This window comes from Poecile atricapillus, chromosome 3, assembly GCF_030490865.1.
Source record: "Poecile atricapillus isolate bPoeAtr1 chromosome 3, bPoeAtr1.hap1, whole genome shotgun sequence".
Lineage (NCBI taxonomy): Eukaryota > Metazoa > Chordata > Aves > Passeriformes > Paridae > Poecile > Poecile atricapillus.
The window spans coordinates 56,301,796-56,319,868 of NC_081251.1; the positions used below are offsets into that span (position 1 = coordinate 56,301,796).

Genomic DNA, 18,073 nt, shown 5'->3' on the forward strand with positions numbered 1-18,073 from the left:
GAAAACAATTTTGCTAAATAAAGAAGAATGCTTCTATAAATATATATCAACTGTAGACTTCCTTAATTTATTTGTTTTCAGATTAGTTCTGCTTTTGTAGTATCTGCTGGACACTGTAGAATACAGTACAAATTTCAGACCTTTCATAGGACTGTACTGAAATCAACACAATGGGATAATTGTGAAGAGTTTCCAGCAAATTATATATAATTTTTATATTATATAAAAAGTAACACTAGGATAAATCAAGCTCCTAATTAGATAATCAATATTGCCTTTTGCTTTTCCCTTTTCCCTTCCCTTTTCCCTTTTCCCTTTCCCCTTCCCCTTTTCCCCTTTTCCCCTTTTCCCCTTTTCCCCTTTTCCCCTTTTCCCCTTTTTTTTCCCCTTTTCCCCTTTTTTTTCCCCTTTTCCCCTTTTCCCCTTTTCCCCTTTTCCCCTTTTCCCCTTTTTCCCTTCCCTTCCCTTCCCTTCCCTTCCCTTCCCTTCCCTTCCCTTCCCTTCCCTTCCCTTCCCTTCCCTTCCCTTCCCTTCCCTTCCCTTCCCTTCCCTTCCCTTCCCTTCCCTTCCCTTCCCTTCCCTTCCCTTCCCTTCCCTTCCCTTCCCTTCCCTTCCCTTCCCTTCCCTTCCCTTCCCTTCCCTTCCCTTCCCTTCCCTTCCCTTCCCTTCCCTTCCCTTCCCTTCCCTTCCCTTCCCTTCCCTTCCCTTCCCTTCCCTTCCCTTCCCTTCCCTTCCCTTCCCTTCCCATGCAGGTCCAGAAGATGATGATGAAATCTAAACCGTACATGAGCCCAATACAGACAGAAGCCTGCCAGTTATGGCTGGGTGATTTGACTACTTCCAATTAAAAAAAAAAAAAAATAATGCAAGCTAGAGCAGGTTTTGAACAGAGGAAGAGTCAGCAAAATTGGAAACAACTCACAACTTCTAACCACAGCCACCAGGGAGAATACAAACAAGTTTGTATTCCTTGGTTTGTGTTTTGCCTTGGGAGATTTACAGACACCAGATTTTGATTTTTCCCAACCAGGAGTTGGTATACATTGAGTTTTTTTAGCATATACTTAGGATATTTATGGATACTGCTTCCATTTCAAGTCAAAACAACACAGATTCTTCTCTGGTATGAAATGCTTGTTTCAGAGAAGAAATGACAAGTAACACTGGTGATTTTCAAGTCACATTTGGGATCTCTGCCACAGGTCAAACAGATGTAAAATTTATTGGTGCTCCAAGTCAACAGACAAGGCACACGTTTTCACATCTGTTCAAACCACCAAACCAATTGTTTTGTCTTTTGTTGCTTGCAGACTAAGGCTCAAAATGTAGTTAAAGCTCTGTGCCCAAACCATGTCAGAACTATAAGAATTAAAAGCATATCTGACAGTAAACTGAGGAAAGGCTTACAAAGATGAAAATATGGGATACCATTTTGGTCAAGGTCTGCTTCAGAAAGAAGAAATCCATGAAATCATAGAGCCTGGCATCTGGCCTAAATTATTTAATCTGTTACAAGGTTGACAGTTTTGGCATCTCTGCCTTTCATTGTTCCTTACAAGTTTGTAATGCCTGGGTTACAGCCGTTCCTGGTAGGCTCTGGAAGCCCTTCCCTACAAGGGGGCCGTTCATCATTATATCTCTAAGCAGTCTGGGGTCTCCAACTTCATACATAGAGCTGCCCTTGGAGCAAAACAGAGAGTGTGCTGTTAACTATTTAACTGTTACTCAAATGAAACTCATATATTACAGTCTTGGAGTAAAAATAAAACAGAACAACACAGTTTTAATTGCTATTTCTACAATAAAATTGTGGCTTATTTATAAGTTGGGATTTTATTACCTACTGCAATTTATACACACTTTATCTGGAAGTTCATGGTGGGCAACAAAGGACTGCTCACATTTTTTCCGTGATTTTTCCATGAAAGCATGACTGCATCTTAAAATATGGTAAAGTAGTTTGTAAGTGAAATGAAAAAAACTTACATGGAAGATTACATAAAATACATCTGTCTTTTCAAACCATTAAGATATATAAAAAACTCGTTAAAGACTGAAAAAGACAAAGAAAAGGACAAAAGGCCTTTTAATGTAAAGCTGTTTTGAACAGATATTTTTCTGCTTTTCAAAAGACAGGATGTTACATTGTTCCTAGGAAAATGATCTCAAATGATCAGGAAAAATACCAAAAATTTCAGTGAGCACTGTCCCTAAGAGAGCTTATGCTAAAGCTTAAAAAAAAAAAAAAATTACAAGTGGAGATGTCATTTTAAATAGAATCCAGGCTCTTATTTTTCCATTGCAAAGAGTTTTCTTTCATGTCAAATGAAATTTTAAGATCACCTATGAATTTGCAACTGAATCCTTTGCTGCCAAAACTGATTCCAATCCCTAAAAAATCTGTTTCTGTAATATGGCCAGCAATGCAGTAAAGGTAGCCAGACATATTGGCAAAAAAATATATGTGGTTAATCAACTAAAACTATGTAGTAGGTTGGGAACAATCAATCAATTTCCAGAACCTTTAAGGCATGCAGTTGCTGTGAGGATATCCAAGAACAATAGTAATACTAATGGCTAATGTACGCAGATGTTTTTTGAGATGGCCTTGTCTTTATTTTTTTTATTTTCAAGATGCTTCTCTACAACTTTAGGCTCTACTGTTAGACAAAAATAAACCCATCACAAATAAATTCCAGATAATAATACAAATGTAAAGGGACAGTAGGTGTCACTTTGCACCAAGGTAAAATAAGCACTATCAAAAAAAAGTTTACGTTCAACCAGTGGTGTTTTCTCAATCTGTGCTTACCCACATAAGAGCTTGGAGACTTAAACAGGGACTTAGGCAAAAATGCAGAGAACTGCATACAGTGTGGGGCTACTGAAAACTGTCTGAGCTAATCCTTGAGACATCAGAGATGCTAACATGAAAGGTGGTTTAGCAACTTGAAAACCATTCTAAATGCAGAAAATTACTAATTTTTAGCAAACAAAACTGGGCTGCTCACTTCCACCTTCACACTTCAGCCTGCCTGGCATCCAGGAACTCTGCTAAATTCCTTGAGGGCCTTATTAAAATACATTGCACAAAGTCACCCCTAAAACATGGCAGTAAGGAACAGTAACCCATAAAACATAGTAGCACTTTCTGAAGTTCTTTAGAATAGCTGGGGGAGGATTCCAGCCATGCTTATGCTCCCTTAAAATTGTAACACTGTGGTCTGAGCTCTGACCAAAGAGATGTGTGACCAAGGTTCACTTCCTGGCTATATCTCAGAGGATTTTAACTCCCGTTTACCACTTCCTGACTCTTTATACATCAGGTTGCTGGCTTCCATCCTGAGAGAGGTTTGTGTATGTATATTACATTAAACTGTTCTTGGATAAGTCAGCAAACTCAGCAGAGGAATCAACAGATAGGCAAAAGCAGCATCCCTGTGAGGACAGTACCTAATTCACTGTGTGTTCTACTGTAAATTGTGGAACTGCCTTTAATCTCCTTAAAAATACATTCAGAAATCTGTGATCAAAGTAGACATAATAGCCTTGTCACATGAAATGAAAGCCCAGATTTTTGCACTTAAACCACTGTAATCCTATTTAGATAATCTGAGAATAAAAAGTTGGACAGTTTGGCTTTCCCTGATAAAACTGCTGCTTTTCCACTCTAGAATCCTGATTTTGATGAAGGCTACTTGTTCCTTTGACAAGAAGAGCTGCAGAGATGGTCTTCCTTTGAACTGGCATCATCTAGCTGTTTTGGGCTTTTTATTGGGATGAGCTGGTACTGGATTGGGCCTAGCACAATGAACTGAAATTCAGATGAACTGAAAATGACTGAAGTATTTTTTAAAAAAAAATCTGCAAACAATTGTGCCAAACACATAGCTTTAATTTTCTTCATAAATTTGACAAGTTGCATCATTGTTAATATGATGATTTTTAAAATCAGTTTAAGATGTTTCCAAAGCTACTATGGTCACCCAGATCAAGATGGAAGAATGGGTTAAACTTTACCTGAGTATTTTGGAAACACAACCCAATTATTCTTTTTTATTGTTTTTTCTCTTGCCATAACTCCATTTGTTTCAGAGGTCACAGTTAAAATTTTAAAGATTCTCAGGTGATTTTGATTCATATTTTCTTGATAAACTTTAATAAAGCAGATCAGATTACTATGCCCTATGAGTCATTTAACTATATTCCTGTTTATTTGAGGAGCAGTTCTTGTTCTCAGGTATGTAAAAACATTTTATAACCTCGAATATTTTTTTCTTTTCTCTTAAAGGTTAGCTGCAATTCTTCTGTACATGGAACATTTGTGATACCAAATCATTAACAGAATCTGTGTCTAGACTAAATACTACATTTTAAAGCGAAGTATTTCAAAAACCAGCTACTCCTCGATTTACATACCCAGGCATAAATTTTAGGTGTTTGTTTCCACTGTAGCAGATGATGATGTCATTAACACCTAAATCAGGACAGAAAAATGCCTGGTTTTAGGTGTTAGTGACATCATAACTAATTCAGGGAGCACATTGCACCCAGAACTTCTAGGCCTGGCAAGAAAAAGAGCTGATGTCAAAACACACTTGTGTAAAAGATACTCATGTCTAAGACAAAAACTAATCAAGATCTCACTGTGGAGATCTTAAAAACTTTAAAAAAATAAGTTTAAAAAATATTTTGCTGTTCACAAAGAAAAGAGTTGAAAATATGTGTAAAACATATGTTTTGGTGTTTTGAAGTTGTTTGCTTCTAACAATAGAACTGCACACTCATCACTGGTCATGGGATAAATGTGGTTTGGGGGATCTGTGTTATGCCAAGACTCAAAGCATTAAATATGAGCTTTGTTTTGGAGCAATGGCAACAGCAAAAGTGAGCTGACATGCAGACAGTGGTGACTTCAAGCTTCTGAAAGCTACATGATCACTTAAGATCCAGTGCTTCAAAAAGTCCCGTGTGACATGAAAACATCTGACCCACTAACCAGCTGCAAGACTTTCCCAGACTCTCATCAGCAGATGTACCTTCGCAAGCTCTGTTACAACCCAAAGGAGGGTAAACTCCCTTCCTGCACAAGTCTTTTGCAACTCTCAGTGGGCTGTTCTTTGTCTCTTTGCATAAATTGACTGTTTTTGTGTCTGTTACTGGCTTTGTACTGCACCTCCTCAGAGGAAAAGCTCAAGGGCTGCTGGTGCCTACAATAGTTGGTGAGCTTAGTCTGCCAGAAAGCACACAAGCACACATTTATTTTCCAAATGCAATGTGCATTTTACACAGACTTAAATATTGTGTGGCTATGGATATAAATCCAAACACTTAAGTATATATATTCTATCAATTACTTCCTATATGTATTCTCCATTTTGTGTGCCTCTGGCAGAGCCAGCCCATGTTATTTGCACATTTTTCTCTGTTCAGTTTTAATCTGTTGGGCCCCAATTCCTATTTGTAATGGGAGATGATGTTTGACACAGACACAGAGTCCCCAAGAGTGTTTGACATCTCTTAATGCAGACTCATCTTTTCCTCTCTAAGGCTCCCTGCCTGTCACCCATACACCTTACAACCCTGCAAAATATGGCCACAGCTACAAAGGCTGGAATACACTAAGAAGAAATTTAGGGTCATCTGAGAAAATGAAGCAAAGAGATCTAAGAGCCTTTGAGTGGCTCTGCTGCTGTCCTGTGTCACCGCTGGAAAGTAATGAAAGGAGCCAATGTTATCTTGATTTTTCATGAGACTCACACTTTGCTTTACATTAAATTCAGGTGAAAATGGTAGGATTGACAAGACCAGCAAAAGCAGGTCATCAGCACTGTCTGAATTTGCTTGCCTTACTAGGGCAAGTAGGTACCATGATGTTAACACATAGTAAAACCCCATTATTCCCCATACATTAAGTGCTTGCAAGCTTAGGTGTCCCACTGGAGACTCAAGTGCTTCAAAACAGGTAAACACTGAGGAGAGACAAGAAAGGAGAGAAAATTTGTGATGAAGCATGAATGGAAAAAAGAGTGGCAATAACATCAGTTGTTGAAGTACCATTTATGTTCATGATATAAGGTCTCACCCATCTGTCATTTCATTTAACAGCAGAAGGTGGGGGCAGCCTCTCCATGTCCAGTCCTGTAGTCTGCATATTTCTTTAACCTTTAAAATCATTTCCTCAATTTCTTTTAAACAGGGATTACCAAACTGGCAACAAACTATAAAAGTAAATGCATTTACAATATGCCCTCTAGATAGCTTTACTGTCACGGAAATAGTTTTGCTGTGACCACGGGCTGTAGGAGCAAACGGCTGGCAAAATTACATGTTTTACAATGATAAAATTCAGGTTTCAGCCAAACATTTTGCTTCTAAGCCACAACCATCTCAGCTGTGAAGTGCTTATTAAGTTCCTTTCCTGACCACAGGACCTGCAGTTTGGAAATGCTGCAGGTGTGAAGGCATTGTGTGGCACTTTTAGGTTAGTGAAAGAAGATTGTTATTCATGGGTGAAATATTCAATTTATTCAGTGGAAGAGGAGTAATGTGTGTGGGGGTGGAGAGTGCAAAGCTGATGATAGAAAGACATAAATAGAAACAGACTTCTACAGAGCACCTCAGCCATTCCATTGTATTGCTGCTTCAAGTTTTTAAGTCTCCACACAATGGCCAAGCCCTGGGATTTTTCCTCTAATGACACAAACTTGCTGTGTCTCCTGCCACTAAACAATTTTTAAAAGTTTATCTAATCTTAATTGTTATGGAGTAACAGTAATAGTGCCAGACCACACTAAACCAGTGGCTTCTATATCTTTTTCTATATCTTCTGTAGAGTTGAGTGTCATTAGACTGTCAACCGCTCTCATTCTCATAGGAATACATCCCCAGAAAGTTGTGACTGAGAGCTGGCTTCATAAATACAGTATTATTTTAGAGTTCTATACTCAGAGGTTGGTGGAGGATTTCCAATGGAAAAGTGTATTTTTCTGCTTTCAGTAAGATCGTGACAGTGTCTCTGTTGTATCACTATGAAGCTGTTGAGATTGAATTTCTGAATGTTTACTGAACTTTTTGTCAGGCCAGCAATGTAGAAAATACATTACATGTAGATACACTACATGTAGCAAAGGGCAGAGTACTGAAAAGTGATTTTTGAGAGCTATACTTAATCCCTCATTTTTTAATTTATTTTCTAATTTGGCTACAGAGAGGCATGTGGGAGTCTGAATTTTTCAGCTCCAAGTGTGTTGCATTTTTAAGTCAACTGGGGAAGGAGGAAGCAAATATGCATGGGTTGTAATGCTGGCTGACATACTGAAGTATTGACAAACCCCACAAAAAAAATCCCCAAAAAACCCCACCCAAGCATATCAAAGTAGATGATGTAGATAGACAAGCATCCAAGCATATAACATGACTTAAGTCCTAGACAGTTTTTTCTTTTAAGAGAAGTTTAGAAAACTGAAGAGGGTTAACACTGAAACCTCTCCAAGCGGAAAAGCACAGCAGATTCTCTTGCTTACACCTCTTCTACGTTACTGGCAGCTGCTGTGTAGACAGTAATATTTCTCATTACTAATAATAAATGGAGAATATTCTATCCCTGTGAAGCTAGGAGAAATTTAAGCAACATCTGAATTCACCTAGAGTCCAAATTAAATTGACCGGGGGGGGGGGGGGGGGGGGGGGGGGGGGGGCGGTCTTGGCCAGAGCACCAGTTTATTTTCTGCTAGATCATGAAATCTTTGCAATTATCAGAGCCTCAACACCTCATTCACAAGACAAGGACATGATTAAGTACCTACTCAAGGAGCCTAATGCCTTCCCTCCAGTCCCCTTGTGTGCGAGATCCCATTGACAGGAGCAAATACTGATCAGTAAGATTCCAGCAAATCACCCACAATAGCACTGAAGTTGGAAGATAATAGTTACAGCAACGGGAACAACAATGACACATTCATCTGTTTTTTTAGCAAAGGGTTTTTTTTTTTAGAATTTATATATATAACAGTACATTACAAGCCTGAATCAAAAGACAAGTGGAAGAGAATTTTGAACCCTCATTTCTTTCAGACGCACATTACTTCAGGCATCTGAAGAAAGTGTCGAACAGCTTCCCCACCCACTTTCTCAAAGTGGAGGAGAAATTGCTCTCAAATGTTGGTTATAAACTTGTAATCTGAACTCCAGCCACTCGGCAGGGCTGCAGAAGAATTTACGATGTGCTAAATATTTCCTTTGTTCTTCCCAGTGGTAGCCTGCTGTAGCAATTAGAAAGCAACTGACTGCACATGTAAACTGTGGCTCTTTTCTAAAGAATTGTTGATAATTGTTAGAAGCGTTCCTAAGCAGGACTTGCTCTGCTAGTACTACAATTCTTTAGGTGTGTCTGTATTAATTGTCTGTATGATTTTTTTCTCATCTTCTAATCTTAGTCATGTCCTCTAGGTACCTTACTACTGGGACAGAAAGCAGACACAACTTGGCCCACAATGGACCATTGCTATAATTTAGCCATTACTCACTGGGTTCCTGAATCCCTCTGTCTTTACTGGGCACCTAGGCAGCTTCCATTGGAATGATGTGTTCATGTAAGTGATCCAAGCCACTGCAGCAACATTTGTTTATATTGCTGCATGGATATAATACAAAATAAAATGCAATTCTTCTTGATTCCAACAAAGAAAGCAGTGTGTTAAGCCATTCTGTTGCATGCTGAGAGCACAGGATATCGAACCCCACGGTGGCAAATTTGATGTAAGCTTGCTATGAAGGAAATTGCAAAGAAACGTGCCTTGGAAAGACTGCAAGTTTTGCAAAAAAGAAAGATGGCTTTAGGAGATATCCCTCACCAGCAACCATTGCCTTAGCCATAACTACAGACAATGTAATAAGCAGGGCAAACTAGATAAACTGCTCCTGCCATAGCAGGAGTGCAGGACATGCTGAAGGTGGAGGCTGCTGGTGAGAAGATAATAAACAAATGCACTAAGCAGTGACACCACTGCTCTCCTGGGAGTGAAAGCTCACTGTGAGGAGTTTGTTAGTTCTGCTGGGAGCAGCCTTAGGGAGCAGTTTGCAGTCGGTCACCTCCTGCCCAGGGCTCAGTATGCAGGTGCTGGCCAGGAGCCAAGGGCAGCCTCACAACCTTGCTGCCTGTGCTGCCTCTGCAAAAGAGGTTGAGAGCAGTGAGGAAGCCAGAGGGAAAGCTTCCTCTGCGTGCCAACAGCAGGATCCATGGGATTTGGCCTTGGAATTCCTGTGGAGTCTTAACCACTACATCAAAGTCAGCTCCTTGGCATTTGTATGCTATTGCTTAGCCCCCTGGCTTTCCTAATCCTGGGGATGGTGTACCATATTTTCCCTCTGAAGCCTGAGGGAAACACAGTTCCCTAGCCAAAAAGCAGCCAACATCCATTGAAAAGACAGCCAAATGCCACCTCTGGCAGGTGACCTTCAATGTAAACCACTGGACATACAAGTTGAAAGCAAGCTTTCACATACAGGCTTTGATTAGAGCACATGCTCCTCTGTGGCGGCCTTTGCCCTGTTGCACCACCTGGCTATGTCTGGAATCAAGTTATTTATAGTCTACACAATGAGAAGTCAAATGAGTTGGATGGTTCAGAGTTTTGGTAATGAGATACAGAGATTTCTGTTTTGGGCTTGCCGGGTCAGACTCAGGCTGGACCGGTGTTAAGGAGGTGAAGTTGTTGCCATCCAGTTGCTTCTCAGCAGTACGTGTGAAATGGACTTTGTTCGTGCACCTTTCCTTTGAAGGCTCTGCAGACAAGCCAAGGAGGAAGGCAGATGAATACTCTTTCTTTCCTAGACCCTTACTAGGCAGAGCAAAGATGCTCCACAGCCAGTGCTTTAACACTGTCCTAAGAATTTGGTGAGACATGATTTCCAGAGCAGATCCAAACTCCTTGTGATGAAGCTGGGGGAATGGATCCCAGCTTGTGCTACTGCCTCCTATACTTTAAATGTAAGCATGAATGAAGAGACCCTCCAGACAGTACTCACAGCTATACCCATCTGCTACAAACACGAGTCATGCTTTTACTCTGAGCTATTGCATTGGCTGTGGTATTTCAAACACAGCCCTGCCATTGATTCTTCCATTCAAGACAACAACCAATTTACCTCTTCAACTGGCCAGTTTCTCATCGTTGTTATGCCCTGTATTTCTTTGGATTTTTAGGGCAAATTAATAACCTCTGAGATCAAATCATCCTCTGTGCCAATGCGAGTGCTGAATATCATTGCAGTTAGTTCTCACAGGACTAAGGAGTTTATCATCCTGACATTCCAGTTTCATAAGATGCCTTGTAGCATAGCCCATCCCCAGCTGGCATGTTGCAGGGAGAATCCTGATAATCCCATCATTTTGCAATTTTAGTCTTGATATGAACAAAATCTCAGCATTTCCCTCTTTTTGTGTCATCAGAAAAATACTGGTATATGTGTCCTGGATTGCTTTTAATGTTCAGCTTTTCTTTATATATTTAATATATAAAGATACACCAGGTGATAGGAAGAAATCAGAAAAAGGAACAAAATTCAGTGGGAGTTGAAGAGAAAGCTAACACTTAGAGGCTACGTTCAAAAGACTGCAATCAACACATGGAACCAAGGGGATCTGTTTGATATTCTTAGTGCTCTTTTATTACTTGTTTCATGGAGATGTATGCTTCTGTCGCAGCTTTATATTGCAGGAGCACTGACATCACACGCATTCCCTCACTCCTTTTTTTTTCTTGCTTTGACCTACTGAGAGGAACAATTTTCTGCAGGCTCTGCCAGTGTAAGAGGATATCACTTGTCTCCTGGACTCTAACTTTCCATCAAACTGCAGTTGTAAATCTAAGCACTAAATTGATTAATTTTTAGCACTATGTGTTAAGGCAGAGCCAACAAGGCCAAAATATGATTAACTCATTAGGTACCACAGACATCTTGCAATAGTCCTTGCTGCAAGGAGCTTCTAATTCAAAGAGATAAGACAGACCAGAGATGTAAGGGAAAACAGAGGCAGAGTGAACAAGATAACTCTTATAAATTCTAGAAAGAGCTCCAAATAACACAATAACATTTGATGACACATCACCAAAAAATCTAAATGAGATCCTACATTTTGGGTCTTTTAGCAGAACTGCATAAAGATGTTTGAAAGACATTGTGTTATGTATTTCCTCTTATAAATGGATTGTCGATGTCATAAGATTTACATAAGTAGTCTCTTACCCAAGGATTTTAAACAACTACCGTTTAGTGCTACCTCCTCATTCTCCAGTGCTTGGATAAATATTGATCTCAATTTACATATTGAAGCCTAGAAAGTCAGGAGACTGGCTTAGCATTCTTCTAGAAAATTCAAGCCAAGACAAGATTCCAGGAACAATGTGTGATTTTGCCTACTCAGTAGGTGACATTAGCTTTGCATTCTACTGACCTACTTTGTAGTTATTCAGTGTTGGGGTCATCACTTTCAAGACTTAAAGTGTGTTGTTTTAGGCTCAGAGATTCAGGAAAACTTGATGGAGACAGAGGAGGAACAAGTCACTGTCTTTTACATGAAAGACAGAGCCGTGAAGAGTGGCAGAGAAAGCACAGGTTAATATGACAGCAGTGATTTAACAGCTTGTGCAATGGAAGAAAAATCCTTCCCATTAGTTTTTCAAGGTAGCTCTATAAAACATGATCATATCATTTATTTTTACCTCACTGATCACTGCATTTAGAACATTAGCAAGAAGCACTGCAACAATGAAATTAAAGTTATCAAAGTGCTGTTAAATTTCATCCACTTGAACATCAGCTAGAGTCACAGTAACTTGTGCCAACAGCCTCTGATTATTTTTATACTTTGTTTGACAGACACTTCTGGAAATGTCTTCTTGTTTTACGTCGTCAGCAGAGCTCTCAGGCTAAGTTCCTTACGTATCTCTCAATGCTGCTAAGCTGATTGGCATTTACTTGTACCCCCTCACTGTAAGAATCATGGAGTCTGACTTGGCAAGAATCATCTCCTTTTTTTTCTTTATTTTGTTTTGAACAGAACAGCTGCTCTCCAAATTTAAGCCCATCTGGTCTTATCTGAAAAATGAAGGGGCAAAAATTAAAATCACTTTTTGCTAATTAGAGGAAAGTTGTGCATAAACAATTGAAAGGTCTTTTCATACTTATGGCCTGACATTTCCACAAAAAGCTTAATTGCTTGCATGGGCCTAAAGGGTTATGTTCTTTTTTTAAGTTGCATATGCTCTCTGCCAAATACTAGCTTGGACATGCTGTGAGTGATTTTTGGATCACCAGCAGCTCTTGCTATTTTAGGCTCTGTCACAGCTTGAAATTGTAATTAATTTTGAGGATACTGACAATCATAATTATGACCATCCTGGTTTCTGATAAGGCTCACTTAATTTTTTGGGTTGTTTTTTTGGTGGTTTTTTTTTTTTTTTTGGGTAGGAAATCTTTGGGTTTAGTATTGGGAAAAAGTTCCATACTGCAGATTATCACGCTGCAATAAATTTTTAATTTAAAAATGAAACACCTGCCATAGAGTTGAGCAGGAAACATGGTTCTTACACCATTAAACTTGTACAGTTTTTATAAATGTTCCTGTCATAATTTCAAGATTCTCTGAAGTTTTATTTGTAACATTGTGTAAAGGAAAAGCCAATCGAATGTGACTTGTCATTGCAGTTTTGGATGCTTAAGATGCATAAAAGTGACAATTGTACTGAGCAGCTGTTCCAGTTGAGAGTTTCCATTCCCCTGCATGTTTTCCTGTAAGGTAAAAAATAGAAAACTTTGAAAAATTCTCATTTGTTCCCTGAAACTTAAAAAACATTCTCTTTTTTTGTATTCTTTTATGACAAATGAAAATTCATGATGCTTACAACTTCCAATATGGCCTACATTTTGACTTCATATCACTGGCAATTTGTAATAGCAATAATGGCAGCAGTACTTTTCCTTTCTGTTTTTTAGAGACATTGAACTAAAAATTCACTGGAGTTGGGTAGTGAAACAAGTATAGAGTGAAAACAAAATATTTGTTGGACCTCTGGATTCACTTCTGATTGCCCTGGGAAATAATAATGTCCCTCAGCTGTTCTGTGGCCCTTGAAGAGAGAAAAAGCAGACTTAATTTGCTAACTGCTTCAGTAAGGACATGCGTCACGCAGTAGTCACTGTTTTCTGAGGTTTATCCTCCCTCTTTAGCGGCTCCCATTAATAGCAGAAGGAATGACACAGTTACAGAAGGGAGGATGTCCCTTCTGAAAGAATACTGCTCTGTGTTATTTGAAATACAACACTCAAGGCCAGCTTGTACCCTGCAGGTTTTGGCTGATTTAGGATACTGCAGAGCCTCGATGTGAGTGAGGAAGCAGCTCAAGGAGCTTCCTAGGATATGTATTCCTAGCCTGAGATGACACCTGGTTAAGGAACTGAAGACAGGCAGTTCTGTGCAATCCCCTGCCTGTGAAAACAGTTTGTCTATCCCAGAGTTCAAGAAAGAGAGAAAAGCAATGCCTACCTTCTTGTCTGATCCAGGGGCATTTCTTCCATCTGGGATCAAGAGAAGTTTTTTTTCTATATTTCCCCAGCACAGCAACACCAATTCTACCTGCTTTCATAGCATCCTTTTGTTTTCCCTTGAGAGAGAGTTAACCTTTAGGACACAAAATATAGGTCTGCTTTCCTATTTGTATCATATTCAAATAGTTCTTCCAGGAGCCCTAAGCCCTAATATCATGCATATTTGACAGGATTATTTTTATTTTTTTTTTAATAAATAACATGAGTTTCCAGCTCCTCTTCACTAAGAGTTTTCTGGTGTAAACTAAGTAGATACTAAATGCCGGGCAAGAAACACCTTCAGGAACAAACAGGCAATGAAAAGATTCCATTACTTGTTAGGGTTTGCCGCGGCAACGAAGAGCCCGGAGCACCGCGACTTCTCTAGAGAAGGAGCCCTGAGAAGGGCTGGGCCAAAGCGCGTGAGCAGCTTTGAGCAGGCGAGTGATTTCAGCTCAGCTCAGCGGTAGCGGCAGGCAGGCAGGCAGGCAACACGGGAAGCAGGGACGAGAAAGCTGGTCCAGCGTTCCACTAAAGCATAAACCTTTATTTAGGCAGAGCTTCGGTGAGGGGTGCCGGCAACAGAGAATCTCTCGAACGGGGGAAAAGCCGGGGTATTTATCGGAGAGGAGAGGGGCGGGGGGAAGCCCGAGATACCTGTATCGGGGTGGGACAGCAGCAGGGAACACCAATGAAACACAACAGTTTAACATAACTAACTCAAAGACCCCTGGGAGCGACACATTGTGTCTCTCTTACAGCGAAGTATCTTGTCTCCAGGGTAGAGCCAGGACCTCGGGCCCAGTGGGCTCCTCTGTACCCACAACTCCCCCTTCTTTACTTATTAACAAGGCATCCCCTAGAGAGTTAGCTAATAGCTTCTTAAAAACATGAAAACATACTTAGGAAGATAATAACAATCAAGAAAACCCAAAAAATGTTCTTGAGGATGGAGGCAACCCATCTCTCGAGTCCCCAGCTCACAAAAAGGTCTTCAAGCCACTGGGACTCCTTTTCAGTCTGGAGTTTTTGGACTGAATTTTGGAGTCTCTGGATGCGGACGTGGATGCCTTCACTGGGGCTGGAGTGGTTAAAGCAGCACAAACCATCTGATTCCTCACAGCCGTGTCCATGGGCCAGGAGCAGAAAGTCTATGGCAGCTTGGTTTTGTAGCGTGGCATGCCTAACAGTCTCTTCATCTGTCAGGAGGTCGCTCAGGACAGAGGAGGTCCGGTTGGCCTGCTTACCAAGCCAACACTCCAGGTGAGAAGGCTCACCAAGGGCTTTAGCAGCAGCTGCCCACGGCAAAAATGCTGACATCACCACCCTCTTTGTGTAGGGCCGATCTTTAATTTGGCTATTGCAATTTTCCTCTAATTGGGCGAGATCTTTCTTTTGGCGGGCCAATTCATTCTTTTTCAGCCAATCATGTATTAATTAGAGTTGAATTTGGAGTGAGGATGGTAAGCTGTCCAAGCGTGCAAGGACCTCCCCGGAGTCGGGAAGGGATTCCTGCCCACACTCTATCCCCACACATCAAGAACACTCCCCGGGGCAGCACTCTGGGATAGTGAGAGGAGGTGGATCGTGTGCTGCTGGTGTAATTGCACCATTTGGACTGACTGTAAATTTTACTGTTGGGAGTCACATTTTTCCTTGATTTAATTGCCTTTTGGTATTTTGAGGCAGGCCATGCATTGGCTACTGGGTGATAATTAAAATTTATGTAATAGGTAGCTTTGGAGGATCCCAAAAGCTCCAATTCCTGGGGTTCCTCTGGTGCATGGGGCAAGATCTTTGTCCACTCATCCCAAATGTCTACCGGGTTGGGTTCTTTCCCTGTGAAAGGATGTTCATGGGGCTTTAAAGGAATCCTTACCAGGCAGGATGACAGAGGGTTGGTGGCGCTGCCCATGGACAAGCACATGCGTTCTTGTTGGAGTGTCTTTGCGAGGGTGATCCACACGTTCTCCTGGGGCTGTGCTACTAGCCAGGCATCCACAGCTGATGTTTTCAGGAGCATCCAGATAATCAGGAACATCAGGAATTCAAGGATGGTTTTGCTCTCCATTTTCTACAATAGGACATAAAAGATTAGCTCTGATTTTTGGGGGGGGAGCTATTTTCTTTCTCCCTTTCCTCTCCTGTCTCCCCCCTCTTTAAAAAAACAAAAAAACCAAAAAAACAAACAATTATAAGCAAGGTTATTCTGTGTATTGGGGACACAAGACCCGACACCAGCAGCAGCACAGAGGTGCACTTTGGTGCAAACTAGCAATTTGGGCTGGGCAACGAGGGCAAGAAGGGGAAGGGGGAGGGAGTTAAGAAGACTTGTGTACTGTCACGGTGTCAGGCGTGACGTTGGCAGTCGTCTCGTTGCGGCCCTGGTAGCAGGATGGTTTGGCCTCTGTCTGGTTGTTGGTCTGGTGGCAGGTCGGTTCTGTGGACTCCGACTACGTCTCCGTTTCCAGGCTGCAGTGGGCTGCTGTTTTTCTGGACCTGTGTGGGTCTCAGGAGACTTTGAAAGTTCTGAATCTGGTGCAGGGTTTGTAGGGCCTAAATAAGGTTTCACATTTTTCCCTGGGAGCCACTTAGGTCCTGATGGTGTGGACACACATGCATACCCTGTCCCCCAGGTAATCAATGGGAAAGGTCCCGATGTTAGCTGTGATTCAGGATCTTTGATCAGCACTGGCGGCTTCTCTGTGAGTTTGGCATGAGTTGAATCAGAGAAGTGCCGAATTACAGGGGGGTCAGGCTCTGTAGGTGAGCAATTTAGAAAGTTCATGACATATAGAGCGTTACAGAGCCTCACAGAGCCTCTCAATGAGGGGAATGATTTCTGTTCCTCCCCACAGGTGATCAAGGACTCTTTTTAGGTTTTGGTGGGTTCTCTCTACTATTGATTGCCCTGTAGGGGAATGAGGAATGCCCGTGGTGTGTTTCACCCCCCACTCATTGAAAAAGTCTCTTAATTTGTGAGAGGTGTAAGCAGGTCCATTGTCTGTTTTAACTTGTTCTGGGACTCCCAGGGTAGCAAAAGCAAGGAGAAAATGTCGGATGGTGTGCTTGGCATTTTCTCCTGCATGGGCTGAGGCAAACACTGCACCAGAGAAGGTGTCTACGGAGACATGTACGTATTTGACTCTCCTGAAGGACGGGACGTGAGTGACATCGGTTTGCCATATCTGGCAGCTGTTAAGTCCTCGGGGGTTAACCCCGGAGTTAACAACCGGTATTTGGAAAGATTGACAATTAGGACAGGTGGCAACTATTGCTCTAGCCTGGTGTCTGGGTAGTCTGAACATTCTCATCAGTGCAGGCACGTTTTGGTGGAAGAACTGGTGGGACAATTTTGCTTGTGCGAAAATGTCAGGGACATTGGCTGCTTCAGCAGGCATGGCTAAGGCGTCTGCCCTCCTGTTTCCTTCGGCAATGGCACCTGGGAGGTCTGTGTGCGCCCTCACATGCATGACATAGTAAGGTTGCTTTCTGTGAGAGATAAGATATACTAGTTCAGAAAGCAATTTGTATAAATTTGGGTTAGAGACCTCTTTCAGAAACGCATGTTCTGCTCTCATAGCTATTTTAGCCACATAAGCCAAATCAGTCACCAGATTGAAAGGTTCTTGAAATTTCTCAAAAGCTCTGACAACGGCTGCTAATTCAGCAATTTGTGGTGATCCTTCGACCACTTGGACATCAGACTCCCATTTCTGTGTCTTGGGGTCCTTCCAAGTCATGACGGACTTGTGGGATTTCCCTGAGCCATCTGTGAAAACCGTCAGGGCCTGGAGCGGTGTTTTGCTCTGTAATGATTTGGGAACCAAATTAAATGTGGTTTTGAAAAGTCTATGGCCAGGTGGGTGTATAGAAATTTGGCCTGAATAGCTATCGAGACTGAACTGAAGGCTCTCGTTGGTTTGGAGCAAAGGCTCCAAACTTCCAGTTGCCAGTGGGAGGAAGATGCAGGTGAACTCACAGGCTGCAAGAGTGCGGAGACGGACTCTAGCTCTTTTAATGAGTTCAGCCATGATTTCCTGCGGAGTGGTAATAGTCTTAGTGGGCTGGTTATGTGTAAAGATCCACTCAATGATAAGGAGAGGATCCTTCAATGCCGTGTCCCATTGAAAAATGAGTGCGTGTAAGCGTGGGGCCTTACCCAGGATAACCAGCTGGAAGGGCAGGCTGGGCTCGTAGCGGTGGGCTTGCCGTGAAGACAGGGCCTCCTGGACCTTGGTGATGGATTCCCGGGCCTCCGGTGTGAGGGAGTGTGGTGAATCAAGGGCCTCGCTGCCACGGAGCAGGTTGAAGAGGGGTGCAAGGACTTCCGTTGTTACCCCAAGCAAAGGGCGTATCCAGTTGATGGACCCACAGAGCTGATGCAAGTCCCGCAGGGTCTTGGGGTCATCTCTGATGGTCAGCTGCTGGGGCACGATGGTCCACTCATGGATCTGGAGTTCTAGGTAGGTCCAAGGGCAGG

General features: G+C 41.8%; 1 protein-coding gene across 1 annotated transcript; it reads right to left on the reverse strand.

Annotated features, from left to right (window-relative positions):
• Positions 1 to 15,016: 15,016 nt before the first annotated feature.
• On the reverse strand, positions 15,017 to 17,797 carry LOC131577670 (uncharacterized). The gene is made up of 2 exons (XM_058835711.1): positions 17,753 to 17,797; positions 15,017 to 15,664 (listed from the first exon to the last, which is right to left on the reverse strand). Exon 2 carries the CDS (start codon positions 15,659 to 15,661, stop codon positions 15,017 to 15,019), a length of 645 nt encoding a protein of 214 aa, XP_058691694.1. The 5' UTR covers positions 15,662 to 15,664; positions 17,753 to 17,797.
• Between the last annotated feature and the right edge of the window lie 276 nt (positions 17,798 to 18,073).